The sequence below is a fragment of the Linderina pennispora genome (genome assembly GCF_002104995.1).
Source record: "Linderina pennispora strain ATCC 12442 chromosome Unknown DL89scaffold_3, whole genome shotgun sequence".
In the NCBI taxonomy this organism is placed as follows: domain Eukaryota; kingdom Fungi; phylum Kickxellomycota; class Kickxellomycetes; order Kickxellales; family Kickxellaceae; genus Linderina; species Linderina pennispora.
In genome coordinates, this window is record NW_024468251.1 from 565,154 (window position 1) to 591,725 (window position 26,572).

The following is a 26,572-nucleotide window of genomic DNA, read 5'->3' on the forward strand; positions in this document are numbered from 1 at the left end:
TGCGTTGAGTACCTCCGCAACCCAGCCGAGTCCCGCGACACTGTGTTCATCAAGGACAACTGCTTCGATGTGCTCCGCATGATCGTGCGCAAGCAATGGCAGTACTTTACACTCGATGCTGCGCGCACTCTGCTGCTCGAGGTCCTCCGCAGCAAGTACAGTGTCTCGCCCATCGTCAGCGGGTCGGCAGGAGGACGTGTACTATGACATTGCGGCTCACCTGGACATTGATCTGTGCTTTGCGCTCTTTGAGGACTTTTTCCTGCGCGCTCCCATGCCCGCGTTCCATATCCAGGCGGCATACGCTGAGCTGCTGCCGCCCCAAGTCGAGACACCTGCGGCGATGGACCCACTGGGTGTGCTAAAGATGGAAAACTCGCTGGCAGGCGTCCTAGATCTCGTTGCTGATGTTGTCAAGCGCCTCAGCTCACCCACAGAGGTCACAAAGCGAGGTGTTGCGGAGGTTCATGCCGTACGCGATGGCCTGCCTGGGGCATCCGCGCAGCCAGGTGCGCAAGGCTGCGCTAGCGCCTGTTATAGCGGTCCACCAAAAGCTGGCGGCTCCCGATCAGGAGCTCGCTGAGCTGCTGCAGGCCACAGCCGAGCAGCTGAGCGCGTCGGCGAGCCCGATGGCGCCGTATATTGCTATGCTACAGAGGCCTGAGCTGAAGAAGCTTATCTGGACGTTCTTCCTGTCGGATCGCTCGTAGCCCGCCACCGCCTCCGTATAGCTCTCTATCACAAACACCATACATACCACGTATCATATACATAGCCTCTGCTGTTTGCATATCCTGACGTCGTGTCCACAAAGGCTGCTACGCCGGAATTATTGAAAAAAGGACATGTTATTCCTAGCATACCTGTAGGAAAGATAATAGAATAGGGGGGGGGAGGATAGAGAAGGAGTGGAGCAAAACACCTGAGCAAAACAGGCCATTTAGGCCGATGCCCGCTTGACCATTTCCCGCGCCCAGCGAGATACTTCGCGCAACGACGAGCCGCGGCGGCTTGCCCTGCCCTCCTTGATGAGTGCCGGGATCCAGTCAGCGTGCAGCACCTCGCGGATCTCGCCGTTCGGGAACGCATCAGCCAGATCGCCAAGCAGACCGATCATGGACCGTGTCGCCTCGTCCGAGCGGTTCGGGTCGTTGAACGCGACGCTCATAAAGCCAAGGATGCCCTGTACCTGCGACAGCACCAGCTGTGCCTTGTTGTCCGACTTCAAGCCCTGCACGATTCCAACAAAGGCCTCGAAAATGCCTGTGCGCAGCTGGTTGTTGTAGTCGATCGTGTCGTAGTCCACTGCCTGTGTGTTGGCGCTGAGCTGGCATGCAGATGCGAGCACGCGGAACACAACCTCCAGATACGTCTCGAACCGCCCCCCGATAGCCAGGGCGATGTCGCCAAAGCATGACAGAATGCCGGGCTTGACGTCGCGGTGCAGCACGTCCGACTCGAGGTTCTGCAGCAGAATCGTCATGAACTGGTCGCAGTACTGGGCCGCATCGGGTCCCATGCCACGGCAGATATCGCCGATCAGGCCCACAGAGATCGAGCATAGCTGGTACTCCTCGTGGTTACGCAGCGCGCTGTAGAGATACGGTGCAAACGACTCGAGGTAGCGCGAGAAGTCAGCCTCCAGCGCAGTGATCAGCGAGCCCACAAGCAGGAACGAGTCCTCGGCAACGGCAGCGTGCTTGCCGCTGACCTTGAGCAGCTCCAGCACGCTGGTCATGATAGCGGTCAGAGATCTCGGATACCTTGCTTGCCCAGGGTGCGCGACACATTGGTCAGGAACGTTGAGCAGGTTCGACTGCAGCTCCCCAAGCACAAGACGGTCGTCAATGCCGACGGCCTGGCTGGCGTTGCTGATGGTCATATCAAGGCGATCCAGGATGGCAATTCCCAGCTGGCCGATCGTCGGGATCGTGTCCTTGGCACCAGTGTTGGCCAGCGTCGCCATGGCCTCGTACGCCGAGGTGCGCGAGTTGTTCTCGTTGATGTTGCTCTCGGTAATGCGCATCAGCGTCGTGATAATGCCCTCAAAGTACTGCGAGAGCGGCGTATGTCTCGGCCTCGACACCGCCCAGCTGGTCGCTGAGATTCATGATCGCCCAGCAGCAGTTGGACACAATACGTGGGCTGTCCTCAAGCCCTCCCACCAGCGCGCTGATCAGGCTGTGCAGGTGCACGTCGATCTGAATGCACTCGACCAGGAGCTCGCACACACGGCCCAGCGTCCAGGCCGCAGAGTCCTTGACCTGCAGCACCGGGTCCTTGACCATCTCGATCAGCACCGGCAGCGCCTGCGACACAAGTGGCATCAGCACAGCAGACTCAGGGCCGTCGAGGATCGAGCCAAACGACATGACGGCGGCCTCGCGGAAGTGCCAGTCCTGGTTGCGGATGTTCTGCTCGATGAACGGGATGACCGGCGGCACGATATCGTTCTCAACGGTCTGCGCCATCAGCGACAGACAGGTGGCTGCAGCCATAGCTACGTTCCACTCGTCCTCGTCGGCGTCCTCGTCCTGCTTGGTCAGCAAAAACATCAGTGTCGGCAGCACCTGCTGCAGAGCGGTCTTGGCGAACTGGAAGTTGGTGCGGTCAAACTGCTGGCCCAGCTCCATCATCTCAGGCCTCCTCGATGCTCAGCTCGATCTCCTCGTCGCACACGGTTGACCAGAACTCAATGGCCTGCAGCGCGATCTTCTCTTCCTTCGCTCTTCATGCCGATGACTGTCAGGCCGAACAGGGCCTTCTCCATGTAGAACTGCATCTTGTCGTAGTACAGCTGCATGATGCGCACCAGGCACTCAAAGGCTGCCACCTGGACGTTCACGTCGGGGCTCTGTGTCGCCTCGCAGACGGTCTGCATGATCACGTTGCGCTCGCCGTCGTTCTCAAAGTTGGCACGGACAAACTCGAGCGAGTTATACAGGGCAGTAATGGCAGCGTACCGCACCTCCTGGTTCTGCTCCTGCGAGTTGGCGCCCTGGACAACGGCGGTCAGGATCGGGTTGCTCTGGGTAGCCAGGATCTCAGGCTCAATGTTCTCGCAGATGAAGCCGATCGCCTGCAGAGAGGCAACCTTCAGGTTGGCCTTGGTGGTGGTGGTGATCTGCTCGAGCAGCGTGTTGATTACGTGCGGCCACTGGCCCCGCGGCAGCTCGATGGCTGTGATGGCGGCAATCATCTGAGACGCAGCTGTTGTCGCCTGCCGGCTCTCTGACGCCAGCGTGGCCAATGAACCCTGCTTGACGTGGTTGCGAGTGTCGTCGCTGACCTGAAGCCACCTCTGTGCGTACTGCTCCTGGCGAGCCGGATCCTACAGCAATAAAGCACAGTTAGCAGGCACGGTCTCTAGGGATGTCTGGTTAGCTGGCCAGCCGCATTGTCGGCAGCATGGCTTGTTGGGAACAGACTATTGCATCCAGCCAGCTCTCTCTTCGTCGCTGGCTGTTGCTGCCAATAGAAAAGCATCAAACAATGTACATACCTTTGCGAGAAGCGCGTTCTTCAGCGCGATACCGGCGGCAGTGCGCACTGCTCCATCGCCACCCTCGTTGGCGAGCTCATTGGTCAGAGAGAGCAAGTACTGGGACTACAGCGAGCAAAAACAGTTGCAAAAATGTGGACTGCATTAGTGTGCATTTCTCAAGTTCCAACGGTGAATTTCCATGCCGCAGCTACCAGACTACTTACAAAGTTCTCGTTCTCTGCAGACTCCAAAGCCCTGGTAGCTTGCTCGCGAATGTTGGCATCTACAGTGTAAATGCAGTTAGCGGCAATGTCAGTTGGCGATGCAGTGACTGCGCAGCCTTGTGCATTCCATGCCGGCGATCTCTAAATGCATTCTTACCTGGCGAAAGAGTGCCACCAAGAATCTCGGCGTAGCTCATTTTTGCTGCTTTCTGCGTAGGGTTTGTAAAAGAAAAATGTTCCGGAGGAGAAAGGGTGAGGTGTTTCTACTGGGTTCTTTTCTGTCCTGCTGTGAATGAGAGAAAAAAGAGACCTGTTAGCAAATGTGGGGAACCGTTTGCTACGAGAATATAGAATGTGAAGGTTGAGAGGTGTTTGGAAAAGAGCCAGAAAAAGTGGTGTTTGCGAGAGTGGAGGGTCAGAGAAAGAAAAACGAGAGGGGAAAATTTTTGCGGCCCCTCCTCCTTTGCGAGCGAAATCAGCCTGCAGTCCCGACACCACCAGTCACCGCTCCCCAGTCATCGCGAACGCTTTGCGTGCATCTCCAGATATGCGGCTCACCGCCGCTCTCAGCTCTCAGCTCCCAGCTCACCGATTGCAGCTCAAGTCACTAATCGTCAGATATGATATTGCAAAAAAAAAAAACTACTTTCGAAAGCGCGAGGCTGCAGCCAGGTCGCTGTACGCGCCGTCGACGCACCGCTTGATCTCGCTGTATGTCACCACCAGGCACGACTGCTCGTCGCGGGACATGAGCATGATCTTCTCGGCCGAGCCGGCGTCGAGCTTGTTCAGGTTGCCAATGACGTGGGCCATGTCCAGCACCGGCCGGCCCACGTCGTCGACCAGGTGGAACACGTAGTCGCGGAAGAGCTTGATCAGGTAGCGGTCTCCGGTCTCGGACCACTCGGGGTCCATTGTGTGCTCCGGCCGCTCGGTGATGAAATTCAGCTTGCACAGCAGGCGCGCAAGGCGGCCGTTGGCTGCTTCGTGCGCCAGGTTGGTGCGGTACAGGTCGGCGTCGCGCCGCGCAGAGTCGAGCTCGGCAAACATACGTGGGCCCGCCAGGCGCAGAATATCGTCTATGGCAATAACCGGCGTCATGCGGCCGTGCAGGTACCCAAACAGCTGCTTGAAGTCGGCCGAGAAGCTGGCGCCAGGGACGATTGCTGGCGCCTGGCCCTGGATCGTCGCTATGTTCTCTGGGTTCATGCCCAGAGCCAGATCCAGGATCTGGCCAATCGCCCGTAGGTCCTCCTGCTGCGCAACATCGACGATGTAGGCGGCGTCGACCATCAGCAGATCCACCAGACCACACGAGTTGAGGTACACACGGTCCTCAGGCGCTATCAGCACTGTGGCAGCGTTCAGCATGCGCGCGCTAAGCCCGGCGCTGTGGATGGCCTTGAGTCCCGATGTAATCTGCAGAACAATCCGCCACAGACGCCCCTCGCTGAATATCTCGTGCTGGTCAATGATTCGGCGCTTCAGCGACATCGACAGCGGCTTAAAGTCATACACGACGATCAGCGAGCTGTCTCCAAACGCGCGTGTCGTAAATGCCTCGCGCACGCGCACCACATTCGGGTGGTCAATGTCCTTCCACTTATCGATGGCGAGCAGCGACGAGTCGTCCTTGGCACGGAACCCCGGGACGCGTCGCAGACAGTACTGCTGCCCGTCGGTAATCGACTGTGCCTTGACCACGCATTGCTGGGTCATGCCGGACGCACCGACTGGCACCGCTTCGAGCGGGCTCACCGCGTGGTAGTTGTGCACCCGTGCAGGCAGGTCCGACTCGGTTACAGGCCGATTTGGCGTGCATCTCGTCTACCAGCTCCCGCCTCAGGCGCTCGTCGATAGCGTAGTGTGTGACTGGCAGGAGGTGCGGGTTGTGCTGCGGCTTCTGCGACGGCTCCTGCATGAAATGGTCGTGGTTCGGCAGCGGCTTGTCTATGGCTGCGCTCCTATAGGACTTCGCTCTTAGCTCGAGCTGAGAAACTCCTCTCACGACATCAGACGCCTGAGCCGCCCTGGGCTGCTTTATCTCCGCCGTGGTGCTAGCTGCCACGCTGCTGGCAGCCGTCTTCTTTCGCGGAGAGGGCTGGAATGCCGGTGACGAGGCGCTTAGTCGCATTGGCATCTGCCCATCCTTCCGAATTGGAGTCAGAAAAGTTTTCCTTCTCGGCTGGTCCTCCGAATTCATGGCCGGTTTTGCCACCGGCGCAGCAGTGTTTTCTGTTGCACTCGACATGCAATGCTTGGGAGGGGTTTAGCACAGGTAGACCTAGAAAAACTTGCAATTTGGGAGAAAAAAAGGAGAGAAAAAAGCCAAAAGGCTCCTCGAAGGGGAAATAGATGCAGAAGGAGGAGCGAGGAGCCAGCCCACAAACCAATCTCAGCCCCCGACCGCGGTGGAGGATGTGGGGTGCACGTGCTGGTACTCAGGAAACCCAGAGCACTGATATGGAGAGGCACTGATGTCTACAGCAGATGCTGGCACTCTCAAATACGTCCAGTGGCAGTGGTACTGTGTCAGATATATGTCCAGTTTCTGCTCCGACCATACGCAGGCCATGTGCCTAGGTGCCGTCGATGCGTCACAGTAGCGGCCACACACAGCAGCACCGTGGTACTTCCAGTACTCCCGTGTCCGTCTGCCCGTGTATACGCCCACCTCACGAGGGGCATGGGCTATGGATATTCAGAGCGCTCGCAGCTGGGGATTCCAGCTCGTCCGACGCCCCAGCCAATCAGAGCAATCGGCCAGCATTGGCCTGCATCACGTGAAGTGCCCTCGGCCGCGGCGAGTAGCTTGCCCACCCAAATTCAAAATTTTTGAACTCGCGATTTTCTTCTTCGATCGGTGGTCTCGCTGCTAGCATAAAGGGCCGTCTAGCGCCAGCCTTTCTTTGCCGCTCGCCTTTTTCTCTTCCATTCACAATTCCACTTTCTGTTTTCGCGACTTGCAATTCAACCCCCTCTATTCACACCATACCACCCAACCGCAACCTACCGAAGCCAGGCTACCGCTAAGCAGACAAAAGGGAAACAGTCGCGCTCGCCGATACCGACTTTTTGCTCAGCGCCATGGCTATCACCAACTTTGAGATCTTTGCCACGCGCCTGCGCGATGAAAAGCTGGACGTCAAGCTCAAAGGCACCATTGCGCTCGACCTATGCGAGAATCTGGAGCTGATTCAGCCGCAGGACTATGCGCGCTTCGTCAGCATACTATGGCCAGTTATTCGCGACCTGCTACTCAAAATACCCCCTGTGTTTGTGAACTCGGCTCCCGAGCAGGTAAGAGCGAGAGAAAGCCAGTGTGTTTGTCCCAGGTAACGCCTTGGCACACTGCTAATAGCGCACCCCTTGTCTGATAGAAGCTGCGGTCGACGTTGCTTGAGATTATCCAGCGCCTTCCGCACAGCGAGGTTTTGCGGCCGATTGCCTTGGATGTGGTGACAACGCTGATGTCGCAGGTCAAGAACGAGAACGAAGAGAACGCAGTTTTGTGTCTCAAGATTATATATGAGGTGCACCGCCTTTTCAGGAACAGCATGGATCCGATGGCGGTATCGTTCCTCGAGCTGGCTGTCGAGATTCTACCGCAATGCGGACCAGATGCTGAAGGTACTGGACACAACCGACACGCCGTCATCACTCTCAACGCCCAACATCAGCCTCATGTCGCCTGGTGCCATGTCGCCTGGCCCCGACACTGCCGACTCGTCGGTGAAGAACCTTGGCAGGGCCACTGGGTCGTTCAAGGTCATGACCGAAATCCCGATCATCGTCGTATCGATTCTCCAGTCAAACAACGGCCGCAGGTTCGCCGACCCATTTGTCGGAAATATACTGCCGCTCATCCTGCACATGCTTGAGCTCAATCCCCGGGGCAATGCCATCTATGACCACACGCCGGGTGCTCAGCAGCTGCCTCTCAGCCAGCACTGGCGCGCAGCGTACTCGGAGTTCATCACGGCGCAGTCGAAAACACTGTCCTTCCTGGCGTTTTTTGCCCGTGGATTCACCGGCCTGCTGATTCCGAGCCAGGACCGTGTCGCTCAGCTCACGCACCAGCTGCTGTGTGCATGCCCAGCCGACGCCACTGCCACACGCAAGGAGATGCTTATTGCCACGCGCCACATCGTATCGACAAACCTTCGCACAGCATTTGTGCCCATTGCTCATCGATTCCTCGATATGCAGGTTCTTGTTGGCTCAGGGCTTGCGAGCCAGTGCATCTTGAAACCCTTCGCCTTCAGCATGCTGGCAGATCTGATGCACCACATTCGGTCCGAGCTGTCGCCGCTGCAACTCACAAAAATGGTTGACTTTTACTCGGGCTGCATGCATGATCAATCGCTGAGTCCCAATGTCCACACCATGTGCGCAAAGCTTCTGCACAACATAACCGAGTGCATCATGTCCATCCCTGACAAGCGCCAGGGCCGCATCCTGCTGCTCTCGATCCTCAAGACGTATGTCGCAGGGTTCTCGGCCATTGGCTGCTTGTCAGCTGCTGCAATCAACGATATCAAGAGCGGCCAGAGGTTCTCTGAGGAGACGCTGTACTCGTCAGTCGACCTGATCCGCACCGGTGCGCCCGAGAACACTGAGAAGATCAAGGACCTGCGGCTCTACCTGCGCAGTCTTGTGACTGGCTGCAAGAACGTTATCTACGCGCTGAAGCGCTGCAATTCTTCACTGGCACTGGGCATCGGCCCTAACGCACAGGCAGCAGCAGCGGCTGCGACGGCCAAGGACGAGGGCGAGTCAACAGCCATGGCTGTTGATCAGAAGGAGCCCGCCACCACAGGAGCATCGGCAATTATCTCCAACAAAGAAGGCGATCTGGCTGGGTTTGAGCTCGAGCTTTTGTCGTCGCTGTTCCGCGAAGGCCTGCGGGCATGTCGGCTCCACGACATCGATCGGCTGAGGAACGAATATGCGGAGGCCCACCCAGACGAGTCAGCTGAACCGGCCCACCCGAGGCGCCCAGCACTATCGCGTGGAGGCGCAGATCAAGCTGGTGGACCGCGAGTGCAAGGAGCAGATTGAGCACTTTGCCAACCTGTTTGTATCGCTGGACCCGGCGGTCTTCCACGAACTGTTTACGTCACAGTTCGAGTTTGCGTTTGACACCATGATTGAACAGTGCGCGGCCATCGCCAGTGTCCAGGTGTTTGTCTCGTGCGAGCCCACTTCGCCGGCGTTTATGTCGATCATGCTCAGGTTCCTCTGCAGCCGCCTCGATCAACTGGGCTCCGACGATGAAGCACTGACGAGCACCATGCTGCACCTGTTCAAGATTGCCTTCCTGGCGCTGACATTCTTCCCCGAAGCCAACGAGCCTGTGCTGCAGCCATATGTGCAGCAGATCATCAAATCGGTGCTGACGATCTCAAAGACGACCAAGAAGCCCGAGAACTACTTCTTGCTGCTACGCGCGCTGTTTCGCAGCATCGGCGGCGGCCGCTACGAATCCCTATACAAGGAGGTGTTCCCGATTCTCCAGAACCTCCTCGAGACTCTGAACAACGCGCTTGGGTTTACAAAGCAGGCGTCGCCGATGCAGGAGCTGTTTGTGGAGATCTGCCTTACCGTACCGGTTCGTCTCAGCGTGCTCCTGCCATACCTGTCATTGCTGATGAAGCCCCTGGTATATGCGCTCGAGTCCGGCCCTGAGCTTGTTAGCCAGGGCCTGCGCACGCTTGAGCTGTGCATTGACAACCTGACACGCGAGTTCCTCGATCCGATCCTGATGCCCGTCATGAGCGAGATCATGTCGTCACTGTGGCTGCACCTGCGCTTGCCGTCCAGCGCGTCGACGCACGCACCAGTGGCGGCGCGGATTCTCGGTAAGCTTGGTGGCCGCAACCGCCACATGCTGCTAACTAGGTTCCCCAAGGACCCGAACGAGCAGATGGCATCTAGCGAAGACCAGTTCTCGGTCCCGCTGACGTTCGAGGGTCTGCCTGGGCTCATCGAGATGCCGCTAGCAGATGCGATCGTGTTCTCGGCAAAGATTCTCGAAGGATCGTGTGCCAGCGAAGCAGATGAATCTGGCCCGCAAGGATGCTGTAGAGTTCGTTGTGTCGTGTGCCCAGTATGCGCTAGTCTTGCCGTTTGTCGGAAAGGGAAATGTCGCGGATGTGCTGGCCGAAGCTCCGCAGCATGGTAGGCGTCTTTGCGAGCTTTACTCGAACCCAATGTCGCTGAAGCGCCTGGCCAACATCTCGTCCCCAAGCCTGCAGGGAAGCCAAATATTGGAGCGCACCATCCTGAGCAGTCCTGCAATCGGCAACTCCGAGAGCAGGGCAAGCGGTTCCGCTATGACTGAGCCGAGTCTGGCGTCGCTGACGGGCTCAGCCTAGTGCGACCCCACTCAACAAGAACGGCTTGCTGCGTATCATCTGGTCCCTGAGTCTTGCTACAGCTCACAGCGAAGAAGCCACAGAGCTGCTGAAGACCGTGACATCGCTGGGCGCCTTACAGCACATTATCCATAGTGTGGAAACCGCCAAGCCAGCTAGCCAGCCGTCCCCGCCGTCCTGCTCGACTAGTCTCTCACATTGCTCGCTGGGCGACGTCGTCCCTGAGGCGATTGCATTGGCCTTGGTCGCAGAATCCGAGTCGCTGCGTGAAATCGGCTGCCGCATGCTGCGCTCCTTTTACAGATCGCTGCGCGAGTCACTGTCTGATAAGGTCTCATTAGTTGGCCAATTGCCTGCCATGCGCCGGATTGTGTCGGAGATGTGCGCAGCGTGCTACAGCCCCAGTGCCCACACAAAGAGGAGCGGATGCACAGGGCATTGCGTTTATTGTCAAAGAGCTCGATCTTGGCCCGCACTGGCTGACAGATAACCTGATTGAGCTAAGCAAGGCGCTGCTGTTCACGCTGAAGGACACGCACACGAACGCGCTCTATGACAACACGCCGATCAGCTCGCGCGAAACCATCCTAGAAATTGTCCAGAAGGCGTTCCCGATACCCGACCCACCGCTGCAGCCAGAGCCAGTCTCTGCGCCTGCAGTCAATTCTGAGCCTATGGAAGCTGAGGCGGATGGTAAGCAGCCAGAGTCTGAGGCTGCAGCTGACGGTGACCACCCCGCTGAGGCTGCCAAGGAATCACCAAAGGAAGCCGACAAAGGTACCGATAGCGATGCACCTGAGGACACAGAAAAGCCCAAGCCTGACGAGGCAGCCATGGATGTGGAGAAACCAGTGGAGGACGTCAAGATGGAAGAGGGTGACTCGAAGAAAAATCAGGAGGACGAGAGAAGGACGAGAAGAAGGACCAGAAGGCCATCAGTGACGACACTATGACAGATAAGCCTGAGGAGTCTGCAGCCAGCGGTACCGACAAGCCTGTCGAGTCTACTGAGCCTGTCGAGTCTGCCAAGGATGGTGCTAGTGGATCTAAGATCCTTGAAGATGATGCCGGTGCCAAACAGGAGCCGCCCAAGTCGGACGTCCCTACCTCCAAGCCCAGCAGCGACACGAATGCATCGCGGCACCAGACTCCCGACGCCTCCGCGCCCAAGCCAAACACACCAGCAATCACCCCTCAGCAGACGCAGCAGGCCGCCCAGGCTCTGCATGCGCAGCAGGCACAGCAGACGCTTAACACATTGGCTGCGCGCCTGTCACCTGAGAACAGCCGCTTGGTCATGTCGTTCCTGGCACTCATCATCAAGGAGCTTGCAAATCCAAGCGCGAGAGGTGCGCGAGACAGTTAAGGCGTGCCTGGACATCCTTGTCAATGTTACTGGTTGCAGTATCACTGCGCTACTGACGCCGTGCCGTGACCGCTTGCTGGTACCTATCTTTGGCAAGCCCCTGCGTGCATTGCCGCACAACATGCAGATCGGCAACATCGACGCGATCACGTACTGCATGTCGCTAGAGCCGCCGTTCATGGAGATCAACGAGGAGCTGATGCGCCTTCTGTCGGAGGCCCTGGCGCTGGCCGATGCCGAGGATCAGGCGCTGGTCAACCATCCAGCACAGATCCGCAGCAACACTGTGTCGCTGACGCCACCTGCGCCATGTGTGCATCCGCATGCTGACTGCTGCGATGGACAGACCCGAGCTCTCACAGTCACGGCACAACACAACCCGCGCACGCATCATCTCGGTGTTCTTCAAATCGCTTTACCACAAATCCATTGATGTGGTAGAGGCTGCAAACGACGGCCTGCGCCAAGTGCTCCAGCAGCAGCAAAAGCTGCCCAAGGATCTGCTGCAGGCTGGTCTCCGTCCAATCCTGCTCAACCTGTCTGACTACAAGCGTCTGACTGTGGCCAGCCTCGACGGCCTTGCCCGGCTGCTGCAGCTGCTGACAAACTACTTCAAGGTCGAGGTCGGCCGCAAGCTGCTCGACCATATGCAGCAGTGGGCGAACCCGCAGCTCCTGCAGGCCGCGTCTAGCAAGGCAATTGACGACCTCCACGAGATCAAGATCCTGGTGGCCATCCTGCAGGTCTTCCACTTGCTGCCCACCTCGGCCAACGTTTTGCTTGACGATCTGGTTAGCTCTGTGGTTAACCTCGAGGTCAACCTATGTCGCCGCGAGTCGAGCCCGTTCCGTGAACCGCTGTTCAAGTTCCTGACACGGTATCCGAATGAGTCGGTCGTGTATTTCATGGGCCGGATCGAGAACACACACTATGCGCGGATCTTTGCGCATGCCCTGCGCAGCCCGACGTGCGATGCTCTGCGCGAAGCGCTTGTCGGCCTCACACCCAATATCATCAAGGTCTTGAAGGGGGTCGCGAAACGCCGAGGCCAAGAGCGAGAGCACCAGCGCAATGGCAGTCGATCGGCGCGGCCAAGGACGCTCAGACACCTGGCCAACAGCAAATGACCAAGCCAGCAGCAGTGCCGACCGAGGCCACGTACAAGCGCCTGGTCATCGGGATGCACATCATGACGATGATTCACGCTGGGCTGGAGAAGAACCCAAAGTGGATTGAGGCGCGGCCTGATCTCTTGCAGGCAGTGATTGAAATGTGGAACGCTATCGCTGCTGTGTCGACGCAGTCCGACCAGGCACACCAGCTGGCCAAGATCTGCTTCCTTGAGCACTACATCGCATCGCTGCTCATTGCAACCCGCGTGATGTCCAACCCACCTGCAGTGCTGTTCAAGCTGCTGGAAGCCTGTGGTCGCAGTTCTGACATCATCGACACGCACCATATCTTCCGCTACGTGTGGGACGAGCTCATTGTCAAGTGGCCGATTAGCAAGCGTCGCGAGATCCTGACTGCGTTCATGAGCCAGCTCGGAGACACCAGCACGTCGGCTGATGCCAACGCGATATTGATGCAGCGGCTGGTCAACCCACTGGTGGCGACCGTGTTCAGCCTGCCGGCGATTGCAGCGACCGAAGGGGGGAGGACAGATCTGACTGCTGACCAGCGCGGCGCCGAGCTGCTAAGCGACAATGTCCTCTTGTGGATCCATAAGCGTGTCTGGATTGCCTTGGTCTCGTCGGGGCACCATATGTCGCCAAACATCAACGACTCGGTGCGCCTAGAGATGGTGCGGCTGTCGTCGTCCCTGATCCGCAGTGCTGCCGTAGTCGTGACCGATTCTCGTAAAGACATCATCAAGTTTGGCTGGCAGTTCATCCGCGACGACGACATCCTGATAAAGTACGCGTCGTATGTGCTGGTAACGCAGTTCATTGTTGCGTTCCAGACGCCAGTCAAGATTGTCAGCCAGGTCTACACGTCGCTGCTCAAGGCGCATCATGTGGAAAACCGCGTACTGGTGCGCCAGGCACTCGATATCCTTATGCCGGTCTTGGCAGAGCGCCTGAATCCGAGCAGCCTTCCGCAGGACCCGAACGAGATCCCGTCTTGGGCGCGGTGGGCCAAGCGAGTGCTGTTTGAGCAGAGTGTTTCGGTTGCCCATACGACGCATATCTATCAGCTGATTGCTGCCCAGCCCACGATGTTCTACCCGTACCGCATGCAGTTCGCGACGAGCCTCGTTGGCATCCTGCAAAAGATGTGTTTAACGCATAGTGCAACGACCGAGACGCGCACTCTGGCGCTTGATATAATGGACCTGTTCCTGAAATGGCACGCTATGCAGGAGAAGGAATCCAGTGCGTCGTCGGCAGCTGCTGCGAGCACATCAGAAGCGCAAGGCGGAGCAGCCGCTGGCACACCACCTGCGCCCGATCTGCTGATGACAGAGGCCCGACGCGAGACCATCGTCGGTCTGCTGCTGCGCATGCTCTGTCTGGTGTTCGACTTTGCGCTCAAGTCAACTCTTGGACCGCGTGCCCTCGAGCTCTTGTCGAGCTATCTCGATACGTCAAAGTGGCCGCCGATGCACCTGCGGCTGACGTTCTTTGAGCGCTCGATCCATCAAATCGAGCAGCAAGGCATGAACAACCAGCTGGTGCTGCATATTCTGACTGTACTATCGACGGTCACACAGCACATGCAGCCAGTGTGGTTTGAGGAGTACTATAGCAATCTGGTGACGGTTGTGCGCAAGTGCATCTCTGTCGAGAACACCCAGGTGCAGCGGATCATTGCCACACTGCTGCGCCAGCTGTACGAGCAGGCGGCTGAGAACGAGCGTCTTGGGAGCTCCAACATCGTCGCCGATCTGAAAGCCCTTGTCGAGTCGCTGATTACCGAAAACCTGCAGAGCAACACCAATCTGTTTGGGACGCTGATGATCCTGCATGCGACCGGCAAGTACATTGGCGAGCAGTTCTACTCGTACATCCCGACGCTGATGAAGTTTGTGCAAAAGTACACAAAGGAGCACAACACGCACAGCGGTAGTGCTGCAGCTGCAGTGCCAGCCGGCCCCTCTAGCCTGTCGACGCAGTCGTCTGCAACTTCAGTGACAGGAGTAGGGGGCTCGGCAGCTGGCGTGGTCCCGCCGAAGCTTGCAACCACCGAAGGCGAGATCGTAGCGACACTACTGGCAAACAAGAATCTGACGCTGACAGTTGAGGGGCTGGTACGTGGCGAAACTTCTCTTGACACGCTGCTCATGCTGGTTCTTTTACTCAAGGACTACATCTCGCGTCTTGGTGACCAACGGCGCAGCTTCCTGACGTACATCATCCAGCTTATTGAGCGGTCCAGCGACCCGTGCCTGCTGCATGTTGTATTGGCAGTTGTGCGCGAGTGGGTGCTAGATCCCCAGGAGGTGTTTCCAACGATCAAGGAGAAGGCGATGCTCATGTCATCGATGATGAGCTTCGTTCATGGGTCAGTATCGGCCAACGACAATACTAGCCGCACCAATGCACGTGCTGCAGTGGCTGCTGCTGCCGCTGCCGCCGCTACCACTGCCACCGCTTCTTCAAGCCCTGCTACCAGATCGGCAACAGGTACCGCACTGGACGCCAACGGCAATGTCGACATGTTCTCGCTGCTTGAGCGCAAGTACCTGTCGCTGGTGCTGGAGGTTTACAATGACCCACGGTTCACGCGCTCAGAAATGACCATGCGTCTGGAGCAGGCCTTCTTGTCGGGGATGCAGAGCGAAGACTCGGAGATGCGCCACCGGTTCCTTGATACGTTTGATGCCAATATGCCGCCTTCGCTGCCTGTGCGGCTCAACTATCTGCTGGAGACGCAGAACTGGGAGAGCGTGTCGTCGACGTTCTGGCTGCAGCAATGTCTGCCGCTTCTTTTTGCATCGACTCACCAGCAGGCGAGTCTGAGGCCGTTTGTCATGCGCAGGATTATCGGCGACAAGACCGGTAGTACCGCGGACCATGGCTCAGGATCGAAGCTGATTGATGTCGATGCAGATTCGCGTATGGATGTCGATATAGACGGCGATTCCACAATGGACGCTCCCCGAGTCGCTCACGCAAATGGATCTGGCGATGTAGAGGACATGGACACAGACGAGGCTGATAATGTGGTTAACCACCACAGCGTAGCTGAGAATGGCTTTACCAGAAGCGCTATTTCTTCGACTGAGACTTCAGGTTCTCCGTTTGCTGTCGGCACTATTGTGCGACCACTGGCTCGCATGGTCCTGCTCGACACCCAGTTTGCCTGCAGCGTGTGGGTCAAGCTGTTCCCACTTGTCTGGCATAACCTGAGCAGCAAGGACCAGCATGACTTGACCAGCGGGATCATCCGGCTCCTGGCCAAGCCCTACCACCAGGCACAGACCTCTTCTCGTCCCAATGTAATCCAGGCGATCTTGGACGCGTGTTCTGCGTGTACGCCGATGCCACGGCTGCCACCGCAGCTCCTGCGGTACCTTGGCCAGACATACGGCGCGTGGTACTCGTCGCTGGCGATCCTGGAGCACAAGATCTTGGACCGGACGGAGATTGAGTCGGCTATCTTTGACCGTGCCATGGGAGTCGAGCTTGGAGCCTTCGATGCGCTGACTGAGCTGTACACAACCTTGTCGGCCAGCCACTACTTTTACGGCGCATGGAAGCGCCATGGGCAGTACCACGAGTCGCACATTGCCCTGGCGTACGAGCAGCTCGATGACTGGGCTAACGCGCAGGCATCTTACGAGCAGGCACAAGCAAAGGCACGCGCTGGCGTTTTACCGTTCTCGGAGTCTGAGTACTGCCTGTGGGAGTCGCGGTGGATTGAGACGACGCGCCGCCTGCAGAGCTGGGATATGCTGCAGGATCTGGGTGTCAACGAGTCGCTGCCCGAGATCGAGCTTGATGCAGGATGGCGGCTGTGGTCGTGGCCTGAGCGCCAGCCGCACATCCGCCAGCTCATCAAGGCAACCCCAGCCGAATTCTTGGGCAGCGCACGGGCCAAGTTCTATGAGACGTATCTGTCGCTGATCAAGAATGGAGGCGAGCGCGCAAAGACCGCCGACTTCCAGCGCGTGTGCAAGGAAGGCATCCGGCTGTGCTTGCAGCAGTGGAACGAGTTGCCGCCTGTCGGGACACCCGCCCACATCAACATCCTGCACATGTTCCAGCTGATGGTTGAATTGAGCGATGCCAGCTCCATCTACCTCAGCCTGGCAACCACCAAGGCTGAGAATCTCGAGGTCAAATCGACGGACCTCAAGTCGGTGCTGCAGACGTGGCGCGAGCGGCTGCCTAATAACAGCGACCCGATCAACATCTGGAGCGACCTGGTCGCTTGGCGCCAGCACATCTTCAAGGCGATCAACGATGTCTATGTGCCGTTCATTCCTCAGCAGGGCGGCACAGCCAACGAGGATACGCAAGAGACATCTAAAGCAGGGAACAAGAAGGGAGGCAACAAGGCCGATGCAAAGGGCAGCCGTAAAAACGATGCAAAGGAAGACACACCCAAGTCTGCCACGCCGGCCAACTCGACGCTAACATCGTTTGCGTACCGCGGGTACCACGAGATGGCGTGGATCATCAACCGGTTTGCTCACGTTGCGCGCCTTCATGGGCTCATAGATGTGTGCATCAGCTCTTTGACCCGCATCTACACACTGCCTAACATTGAGATCCAGGAGGCGTTCCTGAAGCTGCGCGAGCAGGCCAAGTGCTACTACGATCGGCCGGACGAGCTGCAGAGTGGCCTGGATGTTATCAGCAACACAAACCTGATGTACTTCCAGCAGTACCAGAAGGCCGAGTTCTTCACTCTCAAGGGCCAGTTCCTGACCAAGCTCGGCAAGCTGGAGGATGCCAACCATGCCTTTGCCATGGGCATCCAGGTTGACCTGGCCTCAGCCAAGGCCTGGGGAGCGTGGGGTCGCCACAACGACTACCGCTTCAACATGAATCTGAGCGACACGACGCAGGCAGTCAACGCTATTAGCTGCTATATGCAGGCGGCGGGCCTGTCGAAGCGCCCACGTGTGCGTCGGTATCTGGCACGCACCCTGTGGCTGCTGGGCCAAGACGACGAAGCCAGCAACGTGTGCACGGCCTTTGACAACTACAAGAGCGAGATGCCAACGTGGTACTGGATTGCGTTCATTCCGCAGCTGCTCGTTGGTCTGGACGCCAAGTACAGCCGCCAGTCGCTGCAGATTCTGCTGCGCATCGCCAAGCAGTACCCGCAGGCACTGCATTACTCGCTGAGGACCGCTCGCGAGGAAAGCCTGTTGGCGCGGCGCCAGCAGCAGGTGCAGGAGGCTAGCAATTCGTCGTCTGCTGCCAACACGAACGGCAACACACCGAACCCGCGGCAGGAGCCGACGCTGGCAGAGAAGATTGACGAGCTTATGTCGAAGCTCAAGACCGCGCACCCGCTGCTGACGCTGTCGATGGAGAGCATGATCGACCAGATTGTGCAGCGTCTGAAGCCGTTCCCCGAAGAGGACATTTATCGTCTGGTGCATGCGCTGCTTAGCGACGGGCTGCAGCAGCTGCACGCACGCGTGTCGCAAAACAACTACGACATGACCTTGCTAGACACCATTGTCTCCAACACTTGCCGTGTTGCTCGCAGCCTGCCGTCGGGTGTCATCAAGACACACTTTGAGAAGGACTTTGGCAAGGTGCACGAGATGGACCTGCGCACCTACGTCACCCGGCTGTACAGCTGGCAGGACTGTTCTTCGGACCGCGATCCGCAAGCGGACCGAGCCACCAGATGCTCAGCCACTTCAGCCCGTTCTTGGTTGAATTTGAGCAGCAAAAGTTTGAGGACGTCGAGGTTCCCGGCCAGTACCTAATGCTGACCGACAACAACGATGAGTTTGTGCGGATCGAGCGGTTCATGCCGCAGCTGACGATCACGCTGGGCACCAGCAATGTCTCGCGTCGCCTGGCCATCCGCGGCACCGACGGCAGCATTGCGCATTTCGCCGTGCAGCAGTCGACATCCAAGCACAACCATCAGGAGGAGCGCTGGGTGCAGCTGTATCGGAACTTGGACCGTGCCTGTGAGGAGGAGCGCGATGTGTGCGAGCAGCGCCGGCTGGCACTACACCTGCCTACCATTGTCTCATTGGCGCCGCATATCCGACTGGTTCAGGAACAGCCGCAGTCATTTACGCTGCAGGATGTGTACGACGAAGCGTGTGAGCGCAACGGGAGCTCTGGGCTGGAGCCAGGTCCTGTACTTTGTCGACAAGATGCGTGAGGTGGCCGGACAAGTGCCCAGTGCTGAGGATGCCAACCGGGTGCTGTTTGAACAGATCTGCCAGCGCTTTGTGCCCTCAACGCTGCTCTCTGACAATGTGCGCGCTCACTCGAGCTCGCCGATGGCATACTGGCTGTACCGCGAGTCGTTCTCGTTCCAGGTGTCAGTCAGCATGGCGCTGACGTACATAATTGCCAGCACACAGCGGGCACCTGCCAAGCTGACTATTTCGCGCGACGACGGCAGTGTCTGCCTGACAGACCTGGTGCCGACACAGGCATCGCCGGGTCTGATCCACAGCAAGGAGCCCGGTGCCGTTCCGCCTGACGCCCAACATCCAGGCGTTTGTCACCGAACTTGGGCTCGAGGGCATCCTGCCGTTTGCTGTGCACAAGGTTGCTGATCGATTTGCCAGCGAGGAGTACCTGCTGCGCGACTTCCTTGATCTGTATGTCACCGACGAACTTTTGCACATGCCTACCGTCAAGGCGTTAGCGGCCAGCAACCCGCAAGCACTGGTTGAGATGTGCGAGCGCAATGTTCAGCTGATCACACATCGTGTGAAGCAGCTTGTTGAGATCCTGCCACCAGAGAAGGTGCACGAGCTTGGCGCTTCCCCGATGCAGCCGCTGATCCAGCTGTTCATGCAGGCTGTTGACCCGACTAACCTGGCAAAGATGGACTTTTTGTGGATGCCGTGGCTGTGAGTGCTGCCTTTTAGACGCTGCCTAGTCACGCTTCAGTTTTAATTTGACTATTTCTGTTTCGGCCCTCTCCCGACGGCCCATGGTTTATTAAGACATCCCCCTCAAGCCCACGGGCTATTCTAATATCCTCTGTGCGATGTGTGGCCAACTACATAACATCTACACATGCAGACACAGCACTGATCCGCATGTGGTGATCGATCTGGTGATCAGATAGAAAAAGTTAGTTGTCACGATCTCCTTCCGGCCATTGCCTCGTCTTTCTCTCTTTCAGCACCTCCAATTTGACGTTTTCCCTTGACATGGCGGACCAGACCATGGCAGATAGCAACCAGCCCAAGCTCCCGCAGAAGCGGTACTTCCGGCAGCGTGCACACGTGAACATTTTCAACGACATTCGGCTCGACTACCCGCTCACACCCAATGACGAGGACTGGTCGAAGCTCTACCCAGCGTACTTCCGCGCGCCGACCACCGACACTCTTGGCGAAAACAAGCGGCCCAGCAGCCCGGCTCCCGAAGAGCAGCCAGCTGGCCAAGCGCGGTCCGGGCGCAGGCGAGCTGAGCAAGGACCAGCTGGCGCAGGTGGAGTTTGCCGATATTGGGTGCGGCTACGGCGGGCTTCTGGTGGCTCTGGCGCCGCTGTACCCGAACACACTGATGGTGGGCATGGAGATCCGCACCAAGGTCGCAAACTACCTGCAGCAGCGCGTCGAGGCTCTGCGTGGGTTCCAGCATGCGCTCTTGGACAAGTCGCAGCGCGGCGAGCATGTCGAGTGGGTGGACGTGCGCTCAAAGCTGAACAAGGAGATCGCCGAGCCTGGAAACGCCCCTGGAGGCCGGCGCCGAGGAGCTGCATGACAACGGCGAGATTGATCGGCTGGTGCCTGGCCACTATGAGAACATCGCAGCCATGCGCATGAACTGCCAAAAGTACCTGCCCAACTTCTTCCGCAAGGGCCAGCTGTCGAAAGCTGTTCATCCTGTTTGCCGATCCGCACTTCAAGAAGCGCAAGCACAAGGCGCGCATCATCTCGACCACCATGCTGGCCGAGTACGCGTATGTGCTGAGGCCTGGAGGCATCATCTACATGATCACCGATGTCAAGGACCTGTTTGACTGGAACGAAGAGCACATGGAGAAGCACGAGCTGTTTGAGCGCATCCCCGAGGAGGAGCTCAAGGACGACCCGGCGGTTCCCTGCGTGTGCAACAGCACCGAAGAGGGCAAGAAGGTCGCGCGGAACAAGGGCAACAAGTACCTGGCGTGCTTCCGCCGCATCGAGGATCCGTTCGAAAAGGAATGAGCGAACAAAAATAATACACGCACAAAGGCTGGCAAAAATAAACCTTGTAATTGAATGGGTGATTTTTTTATTGTACAGCTAGGAAAATAGGAGGGAAATTAAAGTTGGATACAGCAGGCGTTCCTCGTCTCAGGTGCGCAGTCGGGGCTGCGTGCAGAGGGAGAAAGGAACTGGTTGGTGGTGCCGCTTCTCAGAGACACCTCGCAAAAGACGAAACAGAAGGCTTGGCGCCATTTTTGTGGGTATTGCAGGGCCCGGCAAGAGCGGGCGCTAGGGCAGCAGGTTGGACGTGGTTGCCAGCGGGTGTTGTGGGGGACGCCCACGACACGAATTGTCTAGGTGTTGTTTTGGCGGCACCAGTCTCTACCCCGCGTCATCACCGCAGTACGCGTGGAGTGGCGCTGTTTGAGCCACGCGTGTGCTGCGCTGTGGTGAGTGCGGAGGTGTTGCTCCCGTTGCCGCTTCCGCAGCGCACACGGGTGTTGCCTAAAGAACGTGTGCGAGCGCGCCGGAAATGGAGGAAAAAAAAAAAAGAGAGAATGCGGAAAGAGGGTGTTGCAGAGGAAAGAATGATGCAGGGCGGAATGCAAGTTGTTTACTTCTCCTTCACCAGTGGCCGGAATGGCAATCGCCAGGACGCTGTTGTCGTCGCTGGCCGTCGCCGAGCGCGCGCGCTTACGCGGGCTGGCCACCAGAATGGCGCGACCGCACGGCGCAGCCTCGGACAAGGACAGACTTGTTGCCGTCCTCGTCCTCGTCAGCAGCGTCGTCGCGCTTGCGCTTCGCGGCCGATGAGGCCTCTGGCGCGTCAGCCTTGGCGTCTGATGCGACGGCCAGCTGGGCGCAGTCCTCGACATACATGTCAAAGGACTCGGCTGCTGAGCCAAAATCATCGGCGGACTCGGGGGGCGAGCTGGGCGAGCAGTGGCCCGAGTCGGCAAACGCCTGGTCCTGGTCGTCCTCGTCGGACAACTCCTGCTGCGGCATAGGGCGCTGACGGTGGTGGCTGTCGAGACCTGCTCCGCAGAAGCCGTGGCGCTGGTCGGGAACGTCGAGAAGTTCATGCTCAGCAGCTCCCTGCTCGTGCTGGACAGGATGCGGCGGAGAGCCTCATCGATTCCCTTGGAGGTGGCCTTAACCTCCTCGTCGGAAACGACCTTGCCCTCGCTGCTGCACAGGTCCGGGTACGCGCTGTCGCCAGACCCCGTCGGCGACGGCGAGGGCGACATGAGGGCCACCTTCCTCGCCGTCCAGCGGTAGGCCGGCGGTGATTTCAGTCGACGGGGTTGGCGGCAAGGATGCTCTCGTCGAATGGTGTGCTGTCGAGGATGTCTTGGCCGTCGACAGCAGACAGGATTGTTCGACTTGAGGTCCATGTACTGCGAGTAGTCGCCGACGATGGGCCATTCGGCCTCACCCTCGCTGCTATCGTCGGTATCGTAGAGCGGGTGCTCGCGATACAGCGCCGACAGCTTTGCCTTGAAGCTGTTGAGCACAGCCTCGGCCAGCGCCGGCTTGACCTTGCGCGACTCCGACAGGTGGTCGTACTTTGCGCTCATGGTGCGCAGCGTGGTGATGCACCACTCGTCGGAGGGAGTGCCGGGCGCAGTGCCAAAGACGTTCGAGTTGTAGTTCCGGAAGAACATGGTTCAGGAGAAGATTTGCTGGTTGTAAGGGAAGTGGGGGTGGCTGTAGCAGCGGTCAAGCACTATAAAAGAGGACAGTGGCGAAATTAGCAATATGATCGCGAAAAAGGTCCGGTCCCAGGGAGCATTTTGTTTGGAACCGGATTGATAGAGTTCAAGGGGAGGGCAATCAAAGAGGCATGGGACAATATCGCGCGAGATCCAGCGGGCCACATTCAATCGGCGATACCAAGAATCTCAACACTCACATTTTATTCCAACGGCCGGGACTTTTTTCTTGACAAGTATATCACAAGCAAAATGGGGTCAACAGAAAAATATGGTGGAGAGAAAAAAAAACAACGGGATAAAAATTTAAAAGCGGGAAAGAAAATATTGTACTCTTTTCGCCCAAAAAGAGTAATAAAATCTGAGGGAAAAAGAAAAAAGTAGAGGAGAAAGAGGATGAGTGGGCTGGTGCATGGGTTTTTCGCGCCCCCAGAGGAAGAAGGAAAAAATTGCGGTCAGCGTTGGGGTGGACGTTTTCTTTCGGGCGCTTGGCGCCGCTGCCATTGGCTGCGCCCGATCACGGGATGTCCCCGCCGCGTGTCCTGGCCACTGCCGATTGGCTGGGAGATTCGGAGTGATTCACGTTCCCAATTCGGAAATTGACGGCACTTGGCTCCTTTGTCCACCTTCTATATTTATCCACGCGCGTACTTGCCGGGGGAGGTGGGCTGCGGCGCGACGTGTTCGCACAACCTTGTTTGTCGGCTTGCCTGGCAGGCCGATTGTGCGATGAGTGTGCGCGGGGGCGTGGGCTATTAGTCGATCAAGGTGGGCACGAACAGGCAGGCATGTGGCGACGATCCGGGGTCAAAAAAGCCAAACCTTAGGTCTGGGCCAGAGTGCGGGAGGCGTGATCGCACAAAACACACGCGGACAGCAATGCGGCCGGGCCGTGCTTACACGCCTGTGACACGGCTCTCAGGAACCGGCGATGGCTGCGGACTGCTTTTCCAGATATGCATTTTTCATTTCCCCAAAGTCCGAATTGGCTCGCCTGCAGCGCGATGATCAAGAAGAGCCAGGCGACCCCTGGCATGCCCAGGATACCGCCGCTCATTGTTAGCCCATCGCCCAGTAGGAGATAGCATCGCGGTTCCATCGATGGAAATGCGCGGTGGGTACCTGAAGCTCTTTCGTAACATCCGTCTCGCTAATTATTTGAAAGGTCGGAAATTTGCCGCCCATCGCCATTTGCTGCTAAATGTCCAGTTTGGTGGCCGGTGCACGGATGCTGCTTCATTTGGTGCGGGCAGGGTGGGGTGGGGTGGAGAGGAAATACGCGCGGGTAGATCCAAGGACGCATTGCGCTGGTACAGTGGCAGACCTGGTCGGATACAGTCGGGCAGACAGTGGAAAGAAAAGCATAGGCTGGGCAAAAGCTGCTCCTCTTTGGCCATGTCAATTCGCGCGTTTTCAGCGAGTCGGGAGCACAGTGCGCTCAAGACCGGGTGGCCGGCTTTGGCCCGTCAGTTATAAAACAGCGGCGGTCTGGCCGCCCACGCATCTCATCTCTTGACAACCACACAGCAGCCCTGTTTTCCCTTCGTCCTTAAACACCTGTACTTGTAACCCAAAAAAGATCGCAATGGTCCACCAGATCACTATCGAGCCCCTCGCCATCGACAACTTCAAGCCGTACGGCGATGTCATCCAGCTCGAGGGCAATTCCAACATTATCATTGCCAACCAGGGCACCGCCAAGCGTGTCAACTACGTGGCCAAGCTCGAGAACCTGCGCGAGGGCACCGCCCCGGCCATCCCCAATGGCAAGCCCAACATGTGCATCTTCAGCTCGTCGCCGCGCCCCACCATCGGCGGCCGCTTCGAGGTCAAGCTGCTGGAGCGCCACCCGTACAGCTCCCAGGTGTTCATGCCGATCATGCAGGCCGGCAACAGCAGCATCAACCCCGACGAGCCCAGCTACCTGGTCATTGTCGCCGAGAACGGCCCTGATGACAAGCCCCTGCTCAACACTGTGCGTGCGTTCGCTGCGAGCTCGACCCAGGGCATCAACTACAAGGCCAACTCATGGCACAGCCCCATGGTTTGCATTGGCCAGCGCGTCGACTTCCTGGTGCTCGTGTGGGAAAACAAGGTCCCACTGCACGATTGCGAGGAGGCGCCGATCGAGTCGGTCCTGGTTGACCTGACCCCGTCGTTCAAGAACCTGAGCGGCGGCAAGCTCTAACCCACTAGCATTCCAATAAATCTACCTTGCGTACCATCAGGCTGCTGACATGCTTGCTATATATCAGCTGCGTGGCATCTTGTCTCCCCCAGCCCGTATGTGACAAGGACGAGCGGGAGACAATGCGAGCAAAGTGTCTACTGTGCTACTTGCTCGCATTTCCGACTTGATCTCATTTGCATTTAGTGACTGCGCTTCAATCTACTCTTCTACTTGTCCCCGCACACGTCAGGTGCTACATTGGTGATAGACAGTGGCGCCCCCGCACAATAACGGCTCGTCGTACTGCTCGATGGCAACCGTGCCCAAGCAAATACACACAGCTATTCATGACAACTGAAGCCCACCACAATCGAGGGACACGACAAGAGCACCTTGGCATCTCTCCAGAAGCTTCGTGTGCACAGCAAGTGCTGCATGCGCTACCGGCGTGACTGAAGGCTGGTCACGTCTTCTGCGCATGGCCGGGCCGCCTGGCACATCACACGTTTTTGGCGTGTATCCACATGACCTTGTTCGCCTGGCCTAATAAAAGAGTGCTGTCTGTCGAGTCGCCGACTAGCGCTTACAGCAGCGTCCAGGGTCTTCCGCTACCTGCTCGTCGGCCCCCGGGCAAACCGGATGCTGGCATACAGCGCTCGATCACCAAGCGCAGGCGGAGTTTGTCTACAATCCGCGATGTAGTTAGTGGGCCCGCACCGCAATGGCGAATAAAGCAGAGCCAGACTCGCCGCCTCTGGCAATGCTGGCATATGTGGACGCCAGCCATCAAGGCAGCGGCAGCAGCAGCGATGAGGCATGCAATACGAGCACCAGTTGCCTGAACGACCCCTAAAGCACGGCCGATTGAGCCAAAGGGCAAAATAGTTTCCATTTTTCTTGGCTCCTGCGAAATTTCATATTAAATTCACTATTTTCTCTGTCCACATCCAAATGACTGAAAAGAGCGGCACAGCAGCAGACAACAGTGGGCTTGCGTTCAAGCCAAACGAGCGCGTCCTGTGCTTCCACGGGCCGCTTCTATATGAGGCAAAGGTCCTCAAAGCCGAGCTCTGGGACGGCACCGACCCGGACGCGCCCGACCCCGGCCCTCACTACTTTGTGCACTACAAGGGCTGGAAGCAGACATGGGACGAGTGGGTAGACGAGACACGGGCACTAAAGTTCAACGAAGAGAACCTGGCCAAGCAGAAGGCTCTGCGGCAAGACGCCCTTGCGGCTGCGCGCAAAAAGGCCGCAGCCCCAGCAGTGTCGACGCCGCGGTCCTCAGTGAAGACCGAGACCGAGGGCGAGCCGCAGCGGAGCAGGAAGCGCGTGCGCGAGTCGTCAGTGGAGAAGCCCAAGGACGAGCGCGATGAGCCGGCGGCGAAGCGGCCCGAGATTAAAATCCCGATTCCCAATGCGCTCAAGTCGCAGTTGGTTGACGACTGGGAGCGGATCACAAAGGACAAGCTGCTGGTTCCATTGCCGCGCTCGCCAACTGTCGCACAGATGCTGGCTCAGTACCAGGAGCATCGCAGAACGTCGAGGGACAAGAAGAAGAGCGGCAAGCGTGACGACGAGATCGTTGACGAAATCATCGATGGGCTCAGGATCTACTTTGACAAGGCGCTGGGCAACATCCTGCTTTACCGGTTCGAGCGGTTCCAGTACCAGCAAATCAGGGAGAAGTTCCCCGAGAAGCCCATGTCCGAGATATACGGATCCGAGCACCTGCTGCGGCTGTTTGTGCAGCTACCGGGGATGGTTGCTCATGCAAACATAGACGACGACGCGGTTGCGCTGCTGAAGGAGCATCTGGGCGACATCTTAAAGTACATGCACAAGTTTATGAAGACGCTGTTTGTCGAAGAGTACGACAACGCAAGCCCGTCATATGTAGCTGTAGCAAGGACGTCTTAGAAACATCAAAATGAAACA

At 57.9% G+C, this 26,572-nt stretch overlaps 7 protein-coding genes across 7 annotated transcripts; 4 read left to right on the forward strand and 3 right to left on the reverse strand.

Annotated features, from left to right (window-relative positions):
• Nucleotides 1–803: 803 nt before the first annotated feature.
• Nucleotides 804–4,128, reverse strand: DL89DRAFT_265687 (karyopherin Kap95). Its single transcript, XM_040886778.1, has 7 exons — nt 3,866–4,128; nt 3,709–3,767; nt 3,503–3,607; nt 2,744–3,331; nt 2,678–2,721; nt 2,085–2,643; nt 804–2,053 (listed from the first exon to the last, which is right to left on the reverse strand). The coding sequence occupies exons 1-7, from the start codon at nt 3,903–3,905 to the stop codon at nt 941–943; spliced, it is 2,508 nt and encodes an 835-aa protein (XP_040745434.1). The 5' UTR covers nt 3,906–4,128; the 3' UTR covers nt 804–940.
• Nucleotides 4,129–4,307: 179 nt separating this feature from the next.
• DL89DRAFT_105736 (uncharacterized protein) lies at nt 4,308–5,694 on the reverse strand. Its single transcript, XM_040883051.1, has one exon. The coding sequence runs from the start codon at nt 5,425–5,427 to the stop codon at nt 4,351–4,353; it is 1,077 nt and encodes a 358-aa protein (XP_040745435.1). The 5' UTR covers nt 5,428–5,694; the 3' UTR covers nt 4,308–4,350.
• Nucleotides 5,695–6,695: 1,001 nt separating this feature from the next.
• Nucleotides 6,696–19,463, forward strand: DL89DRAFT_321147 (histone acetyltransferase TRA1; the record flags this gene model as incomplete). Its single annotated transcript, XM_040891261.1, has 15 exons — nt 6,696–7,008; nt 7,089–7,301; nt 7,330–8,620; nt 8,703–9,721; nt 9,765–9,949; nt 10,086–10,466; nt 10,504–10,945; nt 10,993–11,379; nt 11,435–11,764; nt 11,805–12,470; nt 12,499–12,528; nt 12,557–18,207; nt 18,258–18,692; nt 18,724–19,072; nt 19,098–19,463. Exons 1-15 carry the CDS (start codon nt 6,796–6,798, stop codon nt 19,461–19,463), a joined length of 11,958 nt encoding a protein of 3,985 aa, XP_040745436.1. The 5' UTR covers nt 6,696–6,795.
• A 270-nt stretch (nt 19,464–19,733) lies between these two features.
• DL89DRAFT_265688 (putative methyltransferase) lies at nt 19,734–20,860 on the forward strand. The gene is made up of 4 exons (XM_040886779.1): nt 19,734–20,007; nt 20,030–20,239; nt 20,283–20,396; nt 20,428–20,860. The coding sequence occupies exons 1-4, from the start codon at nt 19,766–19,768 to the stop codon at nt 20,768–20,770; spliced, it is 909 nt and encodes a 302-aa protein (XP_040745437.1). The 5' UTR covers nt 19,734–19,765; the 3' UTR covers nt 20,771–20,860.
• A 285-nt stretch (nt 20,861–21,145) lies between these two features.
• DL89DRAFT_265689 (uncharacterized protein) lies at nt 21,146–22,867 on the reverse strand (the record flags this gene model as incomplete). Its single annotated transcript, XM_040886780.1, has 2 exons — nt 22,665–22,867; nt 21,146–22,478 (listed from the first exon to the last, which is right to left on the reverse strand). A coding segment is annotated over exon 2 (1,051 nt), but the record flags the coding sequence as incomplete, so codon positions are not given.
• A 1,129-nt stretch (nt 22,868–23,996) lies between these two features.
• DL89DRAFT_265690 (ureidoglycolate hydrolase) lies at nt 23,997–24,762 on the forward strand. The gene has a single exon (XM_040886781.1). The coding sequence runs from the start codon at nt 24,050–24,052 to the stop codon at nt 24,650–24,652; it is 603 nt and encodes a 200-aa protein (XP_040745439.1). The 5' UTR covers nt 23,997–24,049; the 3' UTR covers nt 24,653–24,762.
• Nucleotides 24,763–25,585: 823 nt separating this feature from the next.
• Nucleotides 25,586–26,554, forward strand: DL89DRAFT_274233 (MRG-domain-containing protein; the record flags this gene model as incomplete). The annotated part of the gene is made up of 1 exon (XM_040889160.1): nt 25,586–26,554. The coding sequence occupies one exon, from the start codon at nt 25,586–25,588 to the stop codon at nt 26,552–26,554; it is 969 nt and encodes a 322-aa protein (XP_040745440.1).
• Between the last annotated feature and the right edge of the window lie 18 nt (nt 26,555–26,572).

Bases quoted from the DNA above. Each gene is read 5' to 3' on its own strand.
- DL89DRAFT_265688 (XM_040886779.1), top strand. From the start codon at position 19,766: ATGGCGGACCAGACCATGGCAGATAGCAACCAGCCCAAGCTCCCGCAG. The intron at 20,240-20,282 runs GTGGGTGGACGT...GAGATCGCCGAG, and splicing joins CAGCGCGGCGAGCATGTCGA to CCTGGAAACGCCCCTGGAGG. The intron at 20,397-20,427 runs GTACCTGCCCAA...CGCAAGGGCCAG, and splicing joins ATGCGCATGAACTGCCAAAA to CTGTCGAAAGCTGTTCATCC.
- DL89DRAFT_265687 (XM_040886778.1), bottom strand. From the start codon at position 3,905: ATGAGCTACGCCGAGATTCTTGGTGGCACTCTTTCGCCAG. The intron at 3,608-3,708 runs GTAAGTAGTCTG...TGCTCGCTGTAG, and splicing joins CTGCAGAGAACGAGAACTTT to TCCCAGTACTTGCTCTCTCT. The intron at 3,332-3,502 runs GTATGTACATTG...TTATTGCTGTAG, and splicing joins AGAACGCGCTTCTCGCAAAG to GATCCGGCTCGCCAGGAGCA.
- DL89DRAFT_105736 (XM_040883051.1), bottom strand. From the start codon at position 5,427: ATGACCCAGCAATGCGTGGTCAAGGCACAGTCGATTACCGACGGGCAG.
- DL89DRAFT_265690 (XM_040886781.1), top strand. From the start codon at position 24,050: ATGGTCCACCAGATCACTATCGAGCCCCTCGCCATCGACAACTTCAAG.